General features: G+C 38.9%; 2 protein-coding genes across 4 annotated transcripts; one reads left to right on the top strand and one right to left on the bottom strand.

Annotated features, from left to right (window-relative positions):
* The first annotated feature begins 832 nt into the window (after positions 1–832).
* LOC122062860 (homeobox-leucine zipper protein REVOLUTA-like) lies at positions 833–12,551 on the top strand. 3 transcript variants are annotated; one of them, XM_042626539.1, is made up of 19 exons: positions 833–1,908; positions 2,012–2,355; positions 2,851–3,010; positions 3,611–3,696; positions 3,816–3,906; positions 4,040–4,135; positions 4,339–4,452; positions 4,538–4,621; positions 6,075–6,230; positions 6,306–6,380; positions 6,485–6,591; positions 6,914–7,097; positions 8,414–8,602; positions 8,911–8,991; positions 9,387–9,521; positions 10,377–10,714; positions 10,949–11,054; positions 11,901–12,050; positions 12,195–12,551. In XM_042626539.1, exons 2-19 carry the CDS (start codon positions 2,126–2,128, stop codon positions 12,339–12,341), a joined length of 2,529 nt encoding a protein of 842 aa, XP_042482473.1. In that variant the 5' UTR covers positions 833–1,908; positions 2,012–2,125; the 3' UTR covers positions 12,342–12,551. The 3 variants fall into 3 exon arrangements, with proteins under 3 accessions (XP_042482473.1, XP_042482468.1, XP_042482460.1); XM_042626534.1 differs by having other exon boundaries at positions 833–1,932; positions 2,052–2,355; XM_042626526.1 differs by having other exon boundaries at positions 833–2,355.
* A 1,821-nt stretch (positions 12,552–14,372) lies between these two features.
* On the bottom strand, positions 14,373–19,741 carry LOC122069603 (CASP-like protein 5A2). Its single transcript, XM_042633661.1, has 4 exons — positions 19,554–19,741; positions 18,809–19,358; positions 15,470–15,602; positions 14,373–14,734 (listed from the first exon to the last, which is right to left on the bottom strand). Exons 2-4 carry the CDS (start codon positions 19,018–19,020, stop codon positions 14,543–14,545), a joined length of 537 nt encoding a protein of 178 aa, XP_042489595.1. The 5' UTR covers positions 19,021–19,358; positions 19,554–19,741; the 3' UTR covers positions 14,373–14,542.
* Between the last annotated feature and the right edge of the window lie 1,957 nt (positions 19,742–21,698).

Below are 21,698 nucleotides of genomic sequence, written 5' to 3'. Positions count from 1 at the left end.
AAGAGCCCGTCCAGGTCTCCATCGCCGGTATTTGGATCGATGAGGCCGGATCTGTCGGTGGCGGATATGGAGCAGAGGCGGTGGCGGCGGTGGAGAAGGAGGACTTGAGGGAGAAGGTTTGGCACTTTCACTGGAAGGGGTTGCAGCTGCCGATCGACTACTCCGACTTTCTTCTCCAACTCAGTGACTCACGCGGTGGATATGGAGCAGAGGCGGCAGTGGCGGAAGGGATCCTCAATCGATTTTGGGAATACAACCATTAAGGGCAATTTTAGTATTTTCCTATTTTTAAGGGCAAAATGGTATTTAAGAAAAAATTGAATTGCTGATGTCAGCATTTTTAATATATTTTGTAACGATGACTGACGACAAGGGGTTCAAGTCCAATTTGATAAAAGAGAAAGGGGTGTCCTTTTAATATTGACATTCTTCACCAGGTGGCACTGTAAATTACCCTAAAATAAAAGATTAACACCGTAGGTAATTCCATAGCTCAGAAAACTCTATCCAGCGTGTAGGATATAGATGGCCTAATTCCACTACTTGATCCCTGATGGATGTCAATTGAACTCCTCGTGACTGTTCTACACGAATATCTAGAACGGTTTTTAAAAAAAGAAAAAGGAAAGTCACTTATAAAATAAATAAATAGAAAATAGAAAAAAAAAAGAAGAAAAAATTCTAAACACCCTCCTAAGAGCAAGGGAGATGCATGTGAAAAAGTGGAGGGCACCATTGAAATTTGAAACTCATGTCCTTGGATGTCATTTTGGTAAAACACAAAGAACAAATGCGTAAACTCGATCACTATATAGATGGAACGGGATTTTCGATGTGCGGGCCGGGCAAGAAACTTGTTTTTAATTCCTCACTAGTGTGTTCGGCTGTAGAGTAGCTGCTTTCTCTGCTATTTCTGCTCTTCCACTTCACTCTTCTTTACTTCCACCACTATTCGCTTTGAAAAGGCAAAATCGATCTACGATTCTACGTTGCAGGTTCAGCTCCCTTTCCTCTTAAACCTTTCATGTCCTTCGCATTTTCTCTCCCGACGCTTCTTTCCTGCTGAGATGGTTAGGGTTTCAGTGTCTCCCTTAAGCTTCCCTCCATTTGCACACTTTTTTTGACTCTTTGATGTGGATGAGAAAAGGGCTCTCTCCAGTCTCCACGAAGAGACCCGTCTCTAGGTGGAGGAGTAAACTACCGTTTTCTGATCTAGTACCCCTCATCATCCTCCTTTCTTTTTTCGAATCTGTGACGATTTGAGCTTCTGACGTATTATTGTGAGATCGACGGTTTCTGGAAATATTGCTTTTGCTTTACTGTGCTTGTCTGCAAGTCCGAGTTTGAAACGTGAAGATTGTGGTTCGAACTTCCAATAAAGGAGCTCTCCTGGGTGCCACTCGGTAGTTTTGACTTGCAGTTTTTGCGGGGAAGAAACTGATAAAGTGCTCCTACTTTAGCAGTCCTCTCTTTTGTCTGGGCACACTGTTCTGCGGTTACGAGTTCGGGATCGAGGTAGATAGCAAAATTTTCCGCGTTGAAGCTCTTCCTTGAGTTATTCTCCTCTACGGTAGCTTGGATTTTCGGGGATTTATAGGTTGGAATCTTCTTGTTTGTTCAACCTTAAAAGCTCGCGACGAGTATTCTTCTTTTGAGGTTTTAGTTCTGCGATTGTAAGGTCGAAGTTGCAAGATATTAACTCCTGATTTGAACGCCATTAATGAAAAAAGTGAACCACTTCCCCAAAGAGGAATGAGATGGTTTTGTTCAAAGTGACAGCATCAGGAAGTTCCAGAAAATCGCAACGTGCAGGCATCTTCTCGACTAAAAAGAAAGGTTTCAGACAAGACAAACAGCGGAGTTTACAGAAGCTAGTTTGAGCTTTTTGGTCGTAATTTCGTAAATACGGTGACAGTTTAATCCTTAGAAAAGGTCTTTTTGTGTGTCTCTTTTATCAAATCCGCTTAAGTTCTTACTCAACGTGCGTTTTTTCGCCCGTTTTTTCTCAAAGACGGAGTTGGCGAGAGAATCTTAAGCAAAATAACTTGCAGAAAAGGGCGCTCAGAGCTTCTACTTCTGTCTCTTTCTTCTGCAAAGCGGACTTTGCAGTCTTGTGGAGTAAAAAATGGCAATGGCCGTGGTTCCGCATAGGGAGAGCAGCAATAGTAGCATCAATAAGCATCTCGATAACGGAAAATATGTACGTTACACCGCCGAGCAGGTCGAAGCTCTAGAACGAGTATACGCGGAGTGCCCCAAGCCGAGTTCGATGCGACGGCAGCAGCTGATCCGCGAGTGCCCCATCTTGTCCAACATCGAACCCAAGCAGATCAAAGTCTGGTTTCAGAATCGCAGGCAAGAACTGGCTTTGGTTTTTGTTTTCGTTTGTATTTCCTTTCATTTAGTGTCTGTTTTTGGTATGTACGGGTCCATGCCGTGACCTTTAAGGAGGCCATTATCGGACGGGTGTTGCGTTCACAACGAGTTCTAGCCGTTGCTGCAAATATTTATCAGGAGAAATTGCTATTTTCTCCTGTTTAAAGTAATTTTTATCTTTGCATTTCTTCGCAAATATCATTATTGAAAATGTGAATGGGTCTTTATTCCTCCCAAGTACCCCTTTATTCGAATATGGCTTTTGTGTTCTTGAATCGGGTAGACTCAGCTTGTCCCAATTTTGCTTTTCCTTTCGTAATAACGAAGATGAACTTAGATTCCAGGGACACAGTTCCCTCTCCTCTCTCTCTCTCGTATTAGAAACTTATCAGAAAAGAGGTCATCTGGGAGATTACGGATTTTTTTTTTTTTAAACATCTTTTCATTGTTATGATAATGATGAATTTCCTGCAGGTGCCGAGAGAAGCAAAGAAAAGAGGCTTCTCGACTCCAAACTGTGAACAGGAAGTTAACTGCCATGAACAAGCTGTTGATGGAGGAGAATGATCGCCTTCAAAAGCAGGTATCACAGCTGGTGTACGAAAATGGGTACATGCGGCAGCAATTGCAAAACGTAAGTTGTATCCAGAACAAGCTTTTACCAGTCAAGTCTTAAAAAATTAACATCTTTTACTATGGCTTTCCTTCCCGTTGTTAATCATCTTCTTTTCCCCAGTCATGAAAGGCTAGGGAGCAATCAATGCATTCAAAGGAAGAGTTTTTGAGTTTTTAATGTCACTTAGGATTTCTTGTAACTTTATTGCTTTTGAACTAATTTAAAATCTCATTGGAGCACCCATAGACCTTCCTGAGTCCTGGACTCTTCCTTTCTAAATAAGACCCCAGTAATCTTTCAGATTATATTCCTTGGTTTGGAAATGATTATTTATATTTTTGGGGTTTTCCTCTCATTGTCTCTGTCTTATTGCCATTGGGGAACTGGCTGAGGAATTAAATGTTATTCTTCTCTCATTAATAGTTGTATGATTACAAAAAATTCTTGGGAAATCTTTTTAGAAAATTGGAGCTTCTTAAAGGAAAATTTGAGAGACCATCCTGCATGCAACCAGTGGAACCCTCAAAGGGAAAAAATATCAAGAGTTCCTTGGGAGGTTAACTTTTCCCTTTTTATTGTACTTGCTGGGTAACCTAATCTGTGGATTATGTCATGTAGGCATCTGCAGCAACTACCGATGGAAGCTGTGAGTCTGTAGTTACCACACCTCAGCATCCACTTAGAGATGCGAATAATCCCGCTGGGTAATCCTGAATAGCCAGTTACTTTTAATTATTTCCCAATACTCTCCTTGTGTCTTGTCATTCTTTGTTTTGTGTCACTGCTCCTGATTTATGTTTATTCCATTCTTTGTTTTTGGTAGACTCCTCTCCATTGCAGAGGAGACCTTGGCAGAGTTCCTTTCAAAGGCTACAGGAACGGCTGTTGATTGGGTCCAGATGCCTGGGATGAAGGTACTTCAGTTTGTTTGGATGATTATTTTCTGTACTTTCGAAAGTAAAATCAATTTTTTTTATTTGTTTGTTGGATCTGCCCATTGTGTAGCTGAAACACCAAAATTTTCTACTTGTTTAACTTTTTGATCAGCCTGGTCCGGATTCGGTTGGGATTGTTGCCATTTCACACAGTAGCAGTGGAGTGGCAGCCCGAGCCTGCGGTCTAGTGAGTTTAGAACCCACAAAGGTAAGTGTAGCACTCTCAAACCTGAATTCTCTTATTTACAATGGAATTGCTATTTCTTCAGAGAATTAACTAAGGCACCTGATATAATTTCTGTTGATAAGATCTATGTGGACTTCCCCTAGTCATTGGGGGGACATTTGACTTCCTTTCTATCATTAATTAGATGTTGAAAACTAATCTTTTCCATTTCCATTCTCTGATAGATTGCAGAAATCCTTAAAGATCGTCCATCTTGGTTTCGAGATTGCCGGAGTCTTGAAGCCTTTACCATGTTTCCAGCTGGAAATGGAGGGACAATTGAACTGTTATACATGCAGGTAGGAAGAGTATCTCTCTCATGGCATGACTTTATACTCTTCACTTCCTTTTATTTTCCATTAATCGCGTACTTGCTCTTTTCAGATGTATGCTCCAACTACACTGGCTCCTGCACGGGACTTCTGGACTCTGAGATACACTACAAATTTAGAAGATGGCAGTCTTGTGGTATTTACTTTTCTATATTGAGTTCTATTAAAATTGCATCTTATTTCTGTCTCCTGACTGCCCATAGGTGATGAGGATGGGAACTTTTATTCACTTGCAATGGCAGTCTCATGGTGTTTTAAAATTTATACCTCCACAGTCTGATGAGTCTACTCCATGCTTGCTTCTAATGCAAAACTTCTAATGTTGAGGATGGAACTTTCACTTGCCGATTATTAATAACTAAAGTTTTTCAAAATGGGATGAAGCAAATGAATCAATTCTATAGTTTCTCTCAAAATGAGGATGTTGAGATGGATAAATGGTAAAATTAGAAAAGATAAATTAAGGCTTGAACACATTAGAGCTAATTTAGGAGCGGCTCTGAATATATGATAAGTTGAGAGAGTTGTTTGATGTGGCATAGATATAAGCAATAGATATTTTTGAATTCACAGTTAAGGATGAGTGATATGATTCAGATATGAGAGGGCTAAAAGAGCAGGGATAGGCTTAAAATGACTCTAGGAGAAGTGATGAGGAAAGGCATGCATTGCTTAGGACTGGTAACAATTATGGCATTGAATAGAGTTGAAATACTGTTGTGGGTCGGAGGTGAATTCCCCTTGGGATTGTTTGATTTTGACTTTGACCAACTACTTGATGGTTCTACATGGTAGGTCTCAAATTCCAAATTGTCATATTGATATGCGCTCTGACATCAGGTGCGGGATCGAGTTCCAAATTCGATACTTTTGGCTGGATTAGATTATGTGGAAACAATAACCACTTATTTATCCATTATTAATTTGCTAATAGATATAATGTTCATTTTGAACTTTTTTTGTGGGTGTGAATCACCCTAAACTTTACTAACTTCACAAGGTGTTATCCTTCAGAGTACTGAACTAGAAATCCATGCTCTATTTAATATAAGGGGACAAGAACGTTGCCTGGTCATTCCCCCAATGCCCTCGCACATGGGGCAGTGAAATCACTGAAATGACCAACCCGCCCCTCCCATTGGCCCCCTTGCTGGCGCTGGGGCCATGCAGCCTGGCAGCAAACCACTTTCCCTTGATTTAATTGCTTAATGTTGTCATATCTAGAGAGATTTTCCCCCTCTCGTTTCATCATTCATTGAGCTTTAGCCCATTCTTTTTGGGTAGCTGCGTGATTGCTACTAATAGGATGTGTGTGCATCATCCAATGGGAACTGTGTTTGCACGCTGAATGATTTTTCTAATCCTGGTCTGTTCTGTCGTGTATCATTATGTGTTGCCAGACCCATCTTTATTACTAAAGTTGCCTAAGAAATGATACCTTATATTTCCCAATGTTCAGAAGTTTGAACTTTGACTATGGAAACCTCAGTTTCTGTTTTTGGTTCTAAGGTTAAATTTTATTTAGTCATAAAATGGCCGAGTGTTATGCGCTCTCTGATATTTTGTTCTTTTTGTTTTGATATCCTAAGGTCTGTGAGAGATCATTATCTGGTTCTGGTGCTGGCCCAAATGCATCAGCCACTTCCCAATTTGTAAGAGCTGAGATGTTACCCAGTGGTTATTTGATTAGGCCGTGTGATGGGGGAGGGTCAATCATACACATTGTTGACCACCTAGATCTTGAGGTCTGTGTTCTCTTATTAGACTTTGGAAGTTAACTCTGCTCTTCACAACTTAACTTTACCCTGTTTTTAATTCAGGCCTGGAGTGTGCCAGAGGTGCTGCGACCTCTATATGAGTCATCGAAAGTTGTGGCTCAGAAAATGACAATTGCAGTAAGTGATGAACGATATTAAATTCCTTAACTTGCATGCACACATCTTCACACACACACACACGAACAAAAGGGTGGAAGACTGATCAAGCACTTTCTGCATAGGCGCTGCGCCACATCAGGCAGATAGCACAGGAGACCAGTGGTGAGGTAGTATATGGATTGGGCAGGCAGCCAGCTGTTCTTCGGACTTTTAGCCAGAGATTGAGCAGGTGGATTTAGATTCTCTTTGTTTCTTCTTTGTCTCCTACTGTGTGTGTGCCGCACATGTGCTGCATTAACCTAAATTTAAAACAGCCAGTCGGACCAGCTGATGTACCAATAAATTGTCCAAAACGAGATATGCAAATGCTACCTCTTTTTGTATGAGCTTTTATGAAGGCTTAACATAATTTCCCAACTGGTCTGTACTTCACCACTCCTAATTGCCAGGTCAACCTCTGGTTCAGGCTTACTAATTTTGACATGTGTCATTATTGTTCTTTGTTTATATCGTGTTTTTCTTACGTTTTAATTTTCTATGATGCTTTGTAGAGGATTCAATGATGCCATTAATGGATTTAATGATGACGGCTGGTCATTGATGAACTGTGATGGTGCTGAAGATGTAGTCGTTGCTGTTAATTCGACCAAGAATGTGGGAACTGTTGCCAATCCTGTCAATGCTCTTCCCTTGCCTGGAGGCATCCTCTGTGTGAAGGCATCCATGCTACTCCAAGTGAGTTCAGAATCGTTCACTTTCAAAGACATCGATTCAGTCATTATGATTGCCATACCCTTTAATATTTCATGTGGTACTAAAATTTTTGCTTTCTTTATGTTTTAATCATCAATTGTTGAAGGCAAGCATTAATCTTTATTTCTTTGCCATGAACAATCTGAAGCACCAAATGAGTAAGTATTGTGACTTGCTACTACCAAGTTCGGAGTTTTTTGAGAAGACTTGTCAACAAACTTGGCACCTGGAAAACCCCTTTATTGGGGCCTCAAATCAACAAGTTATGCTTAATTCATTGAAATTTACTATTGATTGATTTGTGAACTCGAGATTTAGATCGTCTTCTAAGCATGAAGACTGCCAGAGCCAGTAGCGTATTCATCTTGGAGCCAGAGTCTCCTTTGCCAGAGGCAATCAATTATAATAAACTCTTTTAACATTTTAGTTGACACTTTGTATGAGTGTATGAGTACTGGATTTTGGTGGAGATATTGTCCTTTTAATCCCTAAATCTTGATGGATCCCCATGGCCTGATTTTCTTCCACATGATTTCTTAGTGGTCAAAATATGTCCACATGTTAGACATCTACTTTTGCAGTCCGTTTGTCCAAAAGTATCTTGATACTGGTCACTTTGTCAGAGGAACTCTGAGAAGTGGTTCTGAAAAATGGTTGAGAAATAGTTCAATAAGTGAGCCATATGATTGAGATGAAAGCCAGAATTGTCCTAAGGGTTTCCTACCTGCCCAATGATATATAAACCCTCTATTGCTATCAAATAAATGCGGCAGCCTGCCTAGCTTGGTTAGGGGGGTTGCCCATGAAATATTTTTCACAAGAATAAAGGTAAATATTAGAATCTTATGTAGGGAAAAATTCTCTTAGACTACTAGCTAAGGATCCCTTTTCTATAACCTTCAGACGTCTTCTATTGGATCCAATATTACCATTGTGTAAGTAGAGTGCGCTTCAGATTGGCCACATATCAAACTTTATGGGCCACTTAAATTGTATTTTCTGCCATGAATTGACTTTCCTTGTATTTTCCTCTGTTAAACAAATTCGTGCCTGGTTGACTGTTGACCATTTTTTAAAGCTTTATATAACTTCAGTTTTTAATCTGCTTGGGCTGAAATGGACCAAACTAGGCAGTCAGGAATCAGGATGTAGTATCACCCCCACCCCAGGTAAAAAAAAAAAAAAAGTATGTGAACATGACTGCTTCTTGTGAAGAGGAACCATTAATATAATAGATATTCAATTTTGGAGTGTGCTTTGTTGGCTTGAAAACTGATAAAATGTCTTCCCTTTTTTAGAATGTTCCTCCTGCATTGCTGACCCGGTTTCTGAGGGAGCACCGTTCTGAGTGGGCTGATTTCAACATTGATGCCTATTCCGCTGTGTCGTTGAAAGCTGGCTCATACGCTTTCCAGGGATTGAGATCCACAAGGTTTTCTGGGAGCCAAGTCATCATGCCTCTCGGTCAAACAGTGGAACATGAAGAGGTTTGTTCTTGTTCTTGGGTTGTTTATGATTTTGTGTACATGTGTGTTCGCTTACCATCCAATAGCTATTTGAGCTGATGCCAAACATTTTAGAATTTTCCTTGAACTGGTGGTGACCACCATCCATGAAAGTAGTTTGTTGTTGTGATAAATGTTAATTTCATTGAATTCGAGGTGATGAGAACTGCTTCATAACTATGAATTCACATTCACCATATGTATTGTTTCTAGACTCGCTCTTCTCCCAATTCCCCTCGCATTTTGGTTCTTTACTGATTTTTTTTAATCATTTGTGGAGAATATTTCAGATGCTTGAAGTAATTCGACTTGAAGGTCATGCCCTTGCTCAAGAAGAGGCTGTTCTATCCAGGGATATTCATCTCTTACAGGTTACTGTCCAATGTCTCTAATTGCTGTATCGTCTTTTCCTCTGGTTATTGGCTTGTTAATTTTATTAATTTTAGTTTAGAAGTAAGTTCACTTATCATAACCTTGCTGACAAAGTAAAAGAAATTGTTACTCTTGCATATCTGAATTCATCATGTCAAAAAAGAATTTGTCCAGACAGTTTGGCATTTGGTTTTTTGTACTCTTCTTGAGGGAAGCATGTGGCCGGAAAGAAAAACTTGTGAAGTCTCTTTGTCTGTTATATATTTCTTGTTATTTTAAAGGGAGTTTGAGGGGGAGGAAAATGGGGAAGTTATTAGAACCTTATGTTACTGCTTTATTTCTGGCATATTGTAATTCCTCTGTTGTACTTTTACTGAATGGTTTTCTGGTGCAGATTTGTAGTGGAGTAGATGAGAATGCAGTGGGAGCCTGCTCTGAACTTGTTTTTGCTCCAATTGATGAAATGTTTCCAGATGATGCTCCACTGCTACCCTCAGGGTTTCGGATTATACCGTTGGATTCGAAAACAGTTGAGTGTCGATATACTCTGGAATATCCTTTTTTCTTATTTTATTTGAAATTTCTCTCTGATTACATTTTTTTTTTTAAACCAAATTATTCTCCACTGGTCGCTGTTGGTTTAACACAACACCTAACTCCTTTGTTGAAACCGTAATGAGTTGATTTTTTGTAAAAGTTTTAAAGCAATTGATCTTTAATTTTGTTGTGGGTTAGTAATTGGCCGAGTGTCTGAAACAGAAAATGCTTTCGGTAGTTAGTACACAACTAAACTTACTAGGGCATTAAGCCAGTTTGTCAGTAATTCTCTTAAGAACTTATTTTAGAATTGTTGAGCCCTCTGATCTCTAATATAGTAACAAGAATAGAAAGATCTTCCCGGGCTAATTTGTCCATTGACCAACTCTAGTATCTGTTGTTTATACATCGTCTTTCACATCAGAAAATTGGTAATCAAGTGATGCTGGTTAATATATGAGAACTTGGATGCACTGTTCATATCCTTGATGAGCGTTTTTTACTATTTTTATTGGATGGGAGGTGTTTCTATTGCTGTTGTCAGTGTGAGGAAGTTGTACTTTTCACCATACAAACTTCTTGTGTTGTCAAAACTGTGTTTTGCATGCCTGAGGAATGCTACTATTCCAGGTTTTCAACAAGAGCCAGTTTCATTGTCAATAAATCAGCAAACAGGAATTATATCCAAGATTGAGTCTCGGTCTCTAAACACTAGTCAATTGTGTTTTTGGATGTTTCTTGCTTGTTTTATGCTTTTTTTGTTATAATTCTAAGTTGAAGATATATTAGCAAAGTTGGTGGGGCTAAGTCTTTTTACCTCAAAATGCTGATGATTACTTGTATACAGAGCGAGACACAAGATGCATTGGGTGCACATCGGACGTTGGATCTGGCTTCCAGTCTTGAAGTAGGCCCTGCCATTAACCGGGCGTCTGGAGATGCTTCTCCAAGTACCTGTAATGGGCGGTCGGTGCTGACCATTGCTTTCCAATTCCCTTTTGAGAACCATCTTCAGGATAATGTTGCAACAATGGCTAGGCACTATGTTCGCAGTGTGATTTCTTCCGTTCAAAGGGTTGCAATGGCCATTTCTCCTTCAGGACTTAGCCCACATGTGGGGCCAAAGTTATCTCCAGGCTCTCCGGAAGCTCTTACACTTTCTCAGTGGATCTGCCAGAGCTACAGGTAAGTTCTTCTAAGCCTAAAATACCTTGATTCACGTTTAAAGTTTTAGATATACACGTTTAAAACTTGCATTCTCTGTTTGTATATCATTTTTCGCATCACTTTCCCCTCCTTTCCAGCACACAACAGGTTAAAGTTGAAAATAAATAGAACTCTGAAACTTTACCTGGATTAACTCATTTATTGTTCTATTTCACTAATGATATTTAGCTTATCATTTCTGTTTTCATACAGTTACCATCTGGGAACAGAATTGCTGTCTGATTGCCAAAGTGGTGGTGACTCAGTTTTGAAACAACTCTGGCACCATCCTGATGCGATATTATGCTGCTCGTTAAAGGTATTGTTACAGTTTCCTTGATATAGTTTTCTCCAGTAAGTTACCTACCTTGGGTTGTCTAGTGTGATGGTCAACTAGGTGCTTCAATTGGATGTTCAAAGTGCTTAGACAGAGCACTATATCGTTGCTAATTGACACACGTCATGGCTAACCATAGGCTTAAAAACCAGACTGGACTTGCTAACCAAACCAGCTTTAACACTTTCTGGCCACCATAACTTAGTGTCTGGTTTTCTTGATTTAGTTCCTGCTTATGTGCTGTTTGAAAGCTCGATAACACTAGAACTGGTCCCATTTCTGGTTTGTTGCATGGTCAAGTTTTCAATACTCAGTTTCTGTAGTTACTTGCGAACAGAATCCATGTATCGGATCCTGTTTAGTTGGGAAAAGGCATAGTTTAGTAAAGTATCAAATCAAACTTCTACAAAAGTATTTATCTAGAAGCCTATGTCAGAAGTTAATGTTATCAGCTCTGTATTTACTATTAACTTGGTGCCAATTTAATTTATCATTGGAATTTTATGTTTAGATTTAGGGGACCACCTTCTCGGTTAGGCTTTTCTCAATAATTCTACTTTTGCAGCCATCTCTCATCTAGATACAAGTTAACACAAAGTAAAAAAGAAACTCCTTTTCTTTTTTGGTGATTTATGATATTGGTTTTGAGGACTCAGCATGGTTCGAGTAAGCTAGGCTTTTATTTGGAGTTCGCAGTATGAGCCTTATTGAATTTAGAAAGTTTCTAACTTGGTTGCAAATATTATGAACCTTTGTTTTAGGCTTCATATGAAATGGTACGAACGAAAGGGGATTTTTTAGTTGACAGATGGTTTTGTTGGTTTGCAGACCCTACCAGTTTTCTCCTTTGCCAACCAAGCAGGGCTCGACATGCTGGAAACCACACTGGTGGCTCTACAGGACATCACGCTGGATAAGATATTTGATGAATCGGGTCGGAAGGCATTGTGTTCAGACTTCTCTAAGTTGATGCAACAGGTAAACTTCAGCCATACATTACTAGCTTTCAAAGATTTTGACCATTGAAAATGCCTTGGTTTTAGTTTGGTGGGGACGAAGGATATGGACGATTTGTGTTTTCCTCATATGGGCCTGGGATTGGATTGTGATTTTGATTTGCAGGGTTTTGCGTATCTGCCGCCTGGACTCTGCATCTCAACCATGGGGCGCCACATTTCCTACGAACAAGCCATTGCCTGGAAAGTTCTTGGGGAGGAGAACACCGTTCACTGTCTCGCATTTTCTTTTGTCAACTGGTCTTTTGTGTAAAATATTATTTATTGGTCCAAGCCACACGCAGTAGCGAGAGAAAGAGAAAAAAAGTTTTGTACTATTTAATTCATGTTTACTTTTAGTATTTTTTTCTTTCCGCAAAATCCTGGACTCTGTGACCATGTAGAGTGTGTTTTTCTGGAAACAGAGTAGCATGGAGAAAAGAAATCGAAATTAATGAACGAAATGTTAAACCTTTGGTTCAAATACTTCTGAAACAAGCTGGAGACGACCAAACCAAGTCTGCTAGGGTAAAACAGCGAACTCACCTTTTTGACATCTGTACGCGCATGCGCAATTCACACATGCGGCGTGAAGCACGCGGCTGAGCTCTGGGGGACTTTAAAATCGAGGGTAGTGGGGGTGCCTTCAATTGTTTTTCTACCGACGACCAGGGACTCTTACCCGTGACAAACTGAAGACCCATCAGATCTTGTTTGAGTTTAACAAGTAGTTCCGAGTATCCATCTCGTATCGGGTCTATCTGATACGGGTGAGAACCGATACTGTATTGGGTTATGAGATGGTCGATACGCTAAAACAATGGTTCGCATCTCACCTGGTGATGGTGGTGATTGCGAGCTTTGAAGATTAGCTTTGGCCAACGCGCTTTGAATAAAGCAGGTTTTTTTCTTTTTTCAGATCGATTTCAATCTCTGCCCATGCCGATACGAATTGATACTTTTTGTCAGAAACTTAACCCAACTTTCGTTATCTACTAAACCTGTAATTAATTGTCATCCCCAGGACGTACACTTATCTAATATTTTTTAAACAAATTTTACATAGTTATCCAAAAAAAAAAAAACTATCACTTATGGGCTTTCACAAAACATGTCAACATTCAAAGCTGCAACATGCCAGTTACTTGCAATTACAAGGTGGTGCGGCAAAAGATTCATAGAACGGGCTAGGGCATGTAGAAACCCCGCCCCCTTGGAAAAGATAAAAATAGAAATAATGTCGCATTTCGTTATGGTTTAAACTTGATTTTTAATTACTTCGAAAAAGTTTCAATATCTAAACCGATCCACAGACCATTCCACTTTGATTATAAAAAAGCAATCCTTCAATGGGAGGTTTAGGGGGTGTTTGGTTCGATAAATCAAATAGTGTATGTATCGAATATGAATGTCAATCTTTTGATAGACATTCTTCTGAATTATGTTTCTTTCTGAAAAATCGTTTGGTTGCCTTGAGGTAAGGGTGTCAATCGATCGGTCCGGCTTGGTTTTGGTCCGAGCTGAGTTGATTTTGGTGTGAGAAAGCTGAAACCGAAATCGAACCAATAAAGAAATTCTAGTTTCGGTTTGATTTCGATTTTGATGCGGTTTAGTTTCAGTTTGTCTTTGGTTTCTTAAATCAATTTGTAACCGGGTTGGTTTTGATTTTTTGTCCAATTTAGATTCGACTTTCCATACAAATGTATATAAAACTATGCAAATTTTGATTTTTTTTAATGAATTTTGGAGTGTTTCGATTTCTTATCGGTTTGGTTTCAATTTCGGTCCGAGTTTTGAGCCGATTTCGGTTTGATTTCGAGTTCATCCGGTTCCAATGCAGTTCGATTTGGTTTTGGGGTTGCAATACTCCAACCCGAACCGAACCAATAAGGCTTCGGTTCTATTCGATCCGTGTTGTTATCAATTTGGTCCGACCGATTTTACCGGTTCGGTTTAGGAATTGACACCCCTACCTTGTGACTAGTACATGTTTTTCGCGGGTTGAGATATTCACTTCCGTAGATAACTTCTTTCCGCTTTCTTCTTTTATACTAGGTGGTAAAAAGGTTGTTCAAATCTGAGTTTAAGTGTTGCGGTAAACTCAGATTTGAAACACATCCTTTGTAATATGGTCATTCATGGGAAGTAGGGTGCTCACTTATGAGGGTCATCCTAGTGAAACCAAACAACTCCAAAAATTAAGAATTATCATTCTAAAGAATGTCATCCCAAAGATTTACCGAACCAAACACCCCCTTAGGAATGAACCAAAGAACCACCTCCAACAATTCATCAAGAGCTTTCCTGCAGAAATGCAAGATGTATTTCAGGTACTTTCTTATATGAAAATATTCCCCAATTCACAAATATACACTAGAAGGGTGATCAAAAATATCCATTAATGTCAAATTTTCAGAAGAGATCACACAAAAAGCACAACTGTTTATGATCGTATTGCCGTCTTCCTGTTTAGTTTCACCGGGATGCCAGTGACCAGAAGTTCAAGAGAAAAGATGGTGAGACAGTGAACCAGCTGAGGAAGGCCATTGCTGTTGCTGTTTCAAACCTGGCACAATGGTTCTGAGCGCAATCATTCAAATCATCACCGATAAGCACTGTGATGCCAGCAGATGCACAGGCAGCAGCAAATGTAAGTGTGGCCGTGATCTGATGAGGAGAAAAAAAATCCAGTTTTAAGCCAGGAAAGAGAATGCCAAAGAAATAGCATTAACCACATGCATATACCTATATATTGATAAATCTGAACAAGATATCAACAACTGAGAATAGTTGGAAGCTGGAGAATTAATAACTATTCCTTAGAATGTGTGCTCTTTCATAATGGACACTCATCATTAAACAGACGAAGTGAAAGAAAAAGGGCATCCATCCATAAGTGCCCAATGTCCTATCAAATTTTGAAATAGTATTTATTGCTTTTTTATCTATTACAAAAAGACAGCAGCTTATTAAAGGTATTTATCAAGGGAATTAGAGTGGGAGAAATATTGTCAGACCTTTTTCGATCCACCCATTCCAAGTGTCCAACTATGCTGAAATAGCCTACCTGGGATTATTCTATCACTAACTCTGTTGAGAGGATAAACAGGGGAAAGGAAAAAGTATAGTTAGGTTCTGTTCTAGTGTGTAACCTTCTCTTTCCTCGGTTATTATTGCAACTCTACCCCAAAGAACCACCCAATTGACTCAACGTGAATTCTGTCCAACATAACAGTGCAAAAGAAGAAACAAGGTGAAATATATAAAACAGCAAACCCAAAAACTAAAACAGTATACATATAGAGAGAGAGAGAGTGTGTGTGTGTGTGTGAGAGAGAAGTGGGATTCCATATCTCACAGTCAAACCAATCACCAACAAATAGCAGCAGCGGTTTTCCTTACCCCATCACCAATGGTGAACAAACTGACAATGTGAGAATTCCGCAAGCACCTCTTTACTAGAAGGGCATATATATCAATAATGGCCATTGATAAGCTCCAGAAACTTTGCAAGCCAGCTGCTGCAACAAGGTAACTGACAAAAACAAGTACCAGAAATCTCCTTCAGTTGTGAGATGGCAACTACAAGAAAAATCTTTCATTCAATTATTGAACTAAAATATATATTTATCAAGCACTGTAATAAGAACAATTAAAAAAAAAAAACAGAAAACAAAGGAAAATGACTTGCAGGATGTGCTCCAAAAGTATAGTAAACATCCACTAAAGTTAAATTTGTTCTTGTTTTGGTAACTATGAACAAATTTTCACATGAAAAGTGAAAATTTGAGAATATTGATCGTTAGGTCAATTATATTGTATGTTCTTATAAGACTTCACATATATAGCATGTTTTTGGAAGATACCACACTTTTGAGATGAAATATGTTAGTAAAGTTACTGTACCGCCTGGTCTTGAGAGTAGAAAATCAATTAGAAAAGATCAGCCACTTGGATCAGCAAGAAAGAAAAAACCGAGTGTACCTCCACTGAGGGTCAACAAACCCCTAAAAATTGAGCATGATCTGCTAAGCAGATATGAAGTAATTGAAGATCTCAAACAGCATAAAAAGGATGATTCAGAACCTGCCGCCAGCTTTATAAATACAGAATCTGATTCCAGTTGATTAATTACTCCATGGAGACCAGTATATAGATGAAACGGACCCTAGTTTATCATGATATCAGTGAATATGAGTTCTAGCATATATCACTATCCCAGGGTTCTGTTGCATGAGGGCAGAATGGCGATCGTCTGTCAGAGGTTTGGGGTTACAGGTACATTGAATTTTATTATCATCTCTCCGTTATTGGTTTTTTGTTTCCCACTTTATCTTCTGAATTTGACATGAGAAGAAGAGGGGAGGACCCACAGTAAATAGCTGAAATTAGACTCGAAAGGGTTGGTATTGGAAGTGACTATTGAATATGGGAAGAAGAGGTGAAGACCCACAGTAAATAGCTGAAATTAGATTTGAAAGGGTTGGTATTGGAAGTGATTATTGAATATGGGATTTTGAACTGTAAGAGATTGCTTGCCATTGATTAATTATACCCTAGTTACCTTCGTTAATTACTGAAATGTCTCTCTTCTACCACAGCACCAAGGTTCAGGAAAAGAGTTACAATCACTAGCAGAATTTGCCATATTGGTATATAAAGCAAAAGCACGATTGTGTTACACAAAATACTGGGTACACTTTGGCCCAAAGCCAAAGGTGGCACAGCTGATCCAGTGCACAACCCCACATCACAGGAAAGTGCCAAAGTTGCATTTGATAAAAATAGAAGAAATGTCAGATGGAAAAAAAAAAAAAATTGCCCATGTTATTGAATTCATTCAGCCTCTTTATGCACTTTAAGATGAAATGGATGGAAAGACATTAGCAAATTTATGCTATCAAACATCAGCAGGGACTGTCAGCAACCAAAGGAAAGATAAATTTTTTTGAAAATCTCAACTCCTTGAAAACATGTTCTTATTGAAGAACTCAACCACCTCCCAATAGGTAATCTATAAACCAATTTCAGCAACCCTTTCCGCATGTCTATGTTCTCAAGTCCTAAGCTTTTTAAGTCACAACATCAAGCAGCAGCTCAACTGATGATAAACAGAGAAAAGAAGATCTAACAGTCACCCTTTTTTCTTGGGGGAGGGGTGGAGAAGGGGAATAACTAATGCTCTGTTGAAGTTAAAATTATTTCACTATGCCACAAGCTACTGCACTAAATAATCCTGCCACTTACACTTTCACGGTAAAAGCCCCAAACAGCTACTTGCAACTACGTCTTCAAATATTAGATACTATATTTTTGAGGATATCTGGCCACATGAGATCCTGAGAAAAAGAACAAAAACAGCACCAAGCACCAACAAACAGCTGCTTTCAACAGCACTAACCAAAAGGAGACCTCAGACACTAATCCCAAATTCAGAACTTAGTTAACAACAAAAACATACCTAAGTTTTGGAGCTACAACTCAAACTCCTGCTACCAATAGAAATCTCTTAGCTAGATAAATAATCCAAAGGAAAAATCCTAATAAAAGGGTAAAAGTTCATCAGGATGAGCCATCCTGATAAGCTTATCAAGGTGGCTACCAATTTTAGCCATGTGGCGAGACGACATGACAATTTTGACCGTTGGATTGAGAGGTGCAGGATTGGATTAGCCACATGTAAAATTTTAAACCCTTAATTCAATCACATACCCTCCTACGTATTGACATGCATCCCTGTATTTTTCAGCCGTCCATGTATGCCCATGCTCCTTCTTCTAGTTCCAAGATTTTCAAAGCTTTATTTTTCCACTTGATGAACTTTGTTTCCACAAAAATTCAGCATACAGGCTGAGGACCATATGGTCCACTAGTCCACAAAATTAGGCCGCATCTGATCTGCCATGTGGCAGAAACTCAGACTGTCCTGACAAGTTTATCAGGATGGTCAGTCGTAGGGGACTTAGCCCTAATAAAAATTACAAAATCAAACTTACTGTAAGTAGTACTTTTTCTGCAAATTATATGTAGTAAATTCAAAATTTATAACAAACGATAAACTATATAACTCATTATTAAAAAAAAAGTAAGAAAATATGAAAGTTAATACACAAAAAAATTTACTATACATGGTAAGCTAATAAAAAAAATAAGATGGAAAGAAACAACTAGTTAAATACACTAAAAAAAAGGAACTCTCAAGTGGATCCCATAGGCAAGGAATGGGTTGTTCTACCTGCTTCCTTGACCATATGATAAACTATAAGAGATGTTTTGCACCACCACAGTGCGATATTATGTAATTTTAGTACCCAACCACAGTGTGAGAACCATGTCGTCAAGCCCAACTGGCTATTGTCATGCATCATTTAAACCGTATTCAATTTGTAAACAATAGCTTCTCCTTTATGCATTTCCCAATGGAAAGGAAGAATTTCATGGCAATATAGAGAAATCAGAGATAAAAGTCCATTTCTAGTAGGGCATTGACTTGCATACTCTCTCCTACAATGCCCAGGGAAGAAAGAGGGATTCGATTCTCAACTGCACGATGACCACAATTTAATTGAACTTTTTGGAGTGCTTCCTCCAATGCTATGATCCAATATTGGACTTCTGGTAAATAATAAACAGCATCGACCAAATGCAAGGAAATTCCTGAGATGCAGGTCCCTACCCGACATTGATAGGAATGACGAGATATAAAGAGAATGAGTAAACAGGAACCAAGGAGTTCATTACCAAAAAGCTGTGACAGTGGTGAAATCACTAGTGGAAGCCATGACACAAACTGCAGCAACTGCGAACAGAAACTGGCACAACCGTAAGACAAGGCCACCAGCAGTGCCAGGCATTCCTTGGACATCCTTCATCCTCAGTCTCGGTGCATTGTTTGCAGCGTCAGTAAGAGGAGGAGCTTCTATGGGATGCACCGAAGAATGGCTCGCATTCATTGCTTCAGCAGACTTCAACTGTCAAATCCTGATGACCCCCATGGAGCCAGATAGACAATAATGTGCATCAAGAAGGATTATTCCAAGAGGAATAATCAAACTCCTTATCTGCTTAAGGCCTCAATTGCATTGGTTTTCAGAACATCCAACTCCGGATCCTGATTACCGAAAAGGACTCGCCCATTTTTTGTTTAGGGCACCGAGTTTCTACTGCTGCCAATAACCACCGAATTCACAATGAAACAGGAGAATCCCTATCACAACTGCCTAAAGAAAGGGGGCCTCAACCCACTGGTTCTACTTGGAAGATCGAGACAACGCCAACTTCCTTCAAAACCCTAGACAGACGAGGAAACAAACCGGTAATAAATCAGACCAGATGAGAGATTAAACTCTCACGTTTCACCAGCTTATAAATAAATTAGGGCGAATCAGAATCAGTAGCCGATCAAATTCTAGGGCAAAGTCTCGATCTAGAGCTGTGATTCATTTGACAAAGAAAAAGAGAAGAAATCAGACTTATTATGACTTACGATTTGAAGCTGATCTTCCTCTTCGATCGACCAAAAGAACACTGGAGAGTTCTAGTTGTAGGGGGTAAAGTAGGAGAAAAAGAAGAGCGGCAAGGAGTGAGGGGCCAAATGAGCAAAGAACCATTAAGAAACGGCCGATAAGCGCGCAAGCTTTAGCCAACACGACATTAGTCAGTAGGTGGCGTAGTGGACATCAGCAACAGCAAAGGCAATATCCACGTGGCATATTCTGATGTGGTCCTGAACTCCAAATAGTTGACTGCCTATATGAGATGAGACACGTGTAGGAATTCCAACGGTTCCATTATTCATCAATCCGATCAAAACGACCGACTTGTTGTGGGTCCACCTTATAAATGCTAGATTAAAACTAAAGTTAGGAGTAACTGTTCAACGGCCATTAATGATTTATTATTATTATTATTATTATCGATTTTTTTTTATTTGCATACCATCTAAGTTCTGGGCATGACCGCATGAGCTACACAGCATGGGCATAATAAGTTTTAAAAGTTTTGTGATTTTATGGGGTTGCGTCAGTAATTTTCTAACCTCTTATGTCTCGCAATAGACATCCATGTGATCGGTTAATTTTTTGTATCTTCTTAAATTTTGGACAAGAGATCGGTGTTTGATCATGTGACTTTTACACTAGTATAGATGCTAATGAAAATACATGTTAGAGTATCGACATGGAGGATTCCTAATTTTAGAGGAGAATGGTGGTAATTTCATGAATTCTTATGTCTGGACACAAGAAACACACCACCAGAGAGCGTTTTTTTTCCCTTTTTTTTTTTTCAAACTTAGAGACCTCCTCACTTAGACTTAGCATACTACAATTTCACCAAATTTTCCGTTAAGTTGTCCAATTTAATTCCGGATTTCCAATGAGGTTCAAGATGTGTTTAAATTGAAATTGAACCATTCTCATAACTACAAATCAAAATCAAATCAGTTTCAACTTTTAATTTGTTTCATTTAATGGTATATGGCCTCAATAATTCGACTAAATCATAAAAAGTTGGGAAGGTAATTTCAAGTATGTCAAATCTGATATCTTTTAACCCTTTTATACGTCGATTCAATTTAGACTCCGTTATAACTTACAATTAAGAACCAAAACCTAACTGAACAAGATGAAATTCACCATCCAAAACCAAAATGCAACTAGAATTTTCCCATTCGATTTGGTTTTGCATTTACTCTATTCGATCCAGAAAGGTTTTAGTTCCAAATATAAATCAACACCCTTATATTGGTTTGTGTGCTGACTTCTTACGAAGGAATTAAATATTGGTATTGGAACCATCGATCATATTCCCCCCCCACCCCAAAAAAAAAAAAAGGCAACTGGCCACTCTGTCTCATGGTACTTTTTTTTTTTTTTTTATATAATATCCTATCTCAGTGATACGTTTCCCATTAAGGGCAAATCCATCACAAAATTAAATGTTTTTTTAGATTGATGGCAAAACCATCCGATGAGTATCTACAGAGATTGATACAGATACTTATACCGATATTAATAACCATAATTAAAAAAAGTGTAAAAAGCTCTATGAGACAGTGCACCTTCTCAAAATTAATAATTATATTATTTTAAGAAATAAATAACAATTTAAAAAAAAATAATGTAAAGTATAGGCGTATCCTCCTCCTTTTGCTCACAAGAGAACCCTTGGAGAGAGGCATCCACTAGTACCCTCACAATTTGTCTCTCTCCTCTACCCATATAGGTCATTTCACATGCGGGCTACCCTCCGTTACAATTTGTCTCTCACCTCTAGCAATATAGGTCATTTCACATGGGGAAGAGAGAGACAAATTGTGACTGAGGGCAGCCTCCACCAGTGCTCTCACAATCTATCATATAGGTCATTTCACATGAAGGAGGAGAGAGACGAATTGTGATGGAGGGCAGCCTCCACCAGTGCTCTCACAATCTATATGGGGGAGGAGAGATACAAATTGTGGGCTAACCACATCCAACCTGCAAAAGCAATCATTGTTTTCACTTCGTTAATGATGCAAAACTAAACAAACACTTTTAGTAACTAACACCACCAAACTAACACTTTTTAATCACTAAATCCACATTTAACTAAGTCGAGGCTGTTATTCCAACATCCATTCCATAAACTC

This window comes from Macadamia integrifolia, chromosome 2 (genome assembly GCF_013358625.1).
Source record: "Macadamia integrifolia cultivar HAES 741 chromosome 2, SCU_Mint_v3, whole genome shotgun sequence".
NCBI classification, from domain to species: domain Eukaryota; kingdom Viridiplantae; phylum Streptophyta; class Magnoliopsida; order Proteales; family Proteaceae; genus Macadamia; species Macadamia integrifolia.
Note: the sequence above shows the minus strand (reverse complement) of the source record. Positions and strands in the feature narration are given on the sequence as shown.

What these genes read in the sequence shown, in the direction of transcription:
- LOC122062860 (XM_042626539.1), top strand. Translation starts at nt 2,126, where the DNA reads ATGGCAATGGCCGTGGTTCCGCATAGGGAGAGCAGCAATAGTAGCATC. An exon ending in TCCAGATGCCTGGGATGAAG is followed by an intron (nt 3,907 to 4,039) that starts GTACTTCAGTTT and finishes CTTTTTGATCAG; the next exon opens with CCTGGTCCGGATTCGGTTGG. An exon ending in TGGATCTGCCAGAGCTACAG is followed by an intron (nt 10,715 to 10,948) that starts GTAAGTTCTTCT and finishes GTTTTCATACAG; the next exon opens with TTACCATCTGGGAACAGAAT.
- LOC122069603 (XM_042633661.1), bottom strand. Translation starts at nt 19,020, where the DNA reads ATGAATGCGAGCCATTCTTCGGTGCATCCCATAGAAGCTCCTCCTCTT. An exon ending in ACCACTGTCACAGCTTTTTG is followed by an intron (nt 15,603 to 18,808) that starts GTAATGAACTCC and finishes TGTTTTTGTCAG; the next exon opens with TTACCTTGTTGCAGCAGCTG. An exon ending in TGTTCACCATTGGTGATGGG is followed by an intron (nt 14,735 to 15,469) that starts GTAAGGAAAACC and finishes TCTCCTCATCAG; the next exon opens with ATCACGGCCACACTTACATT.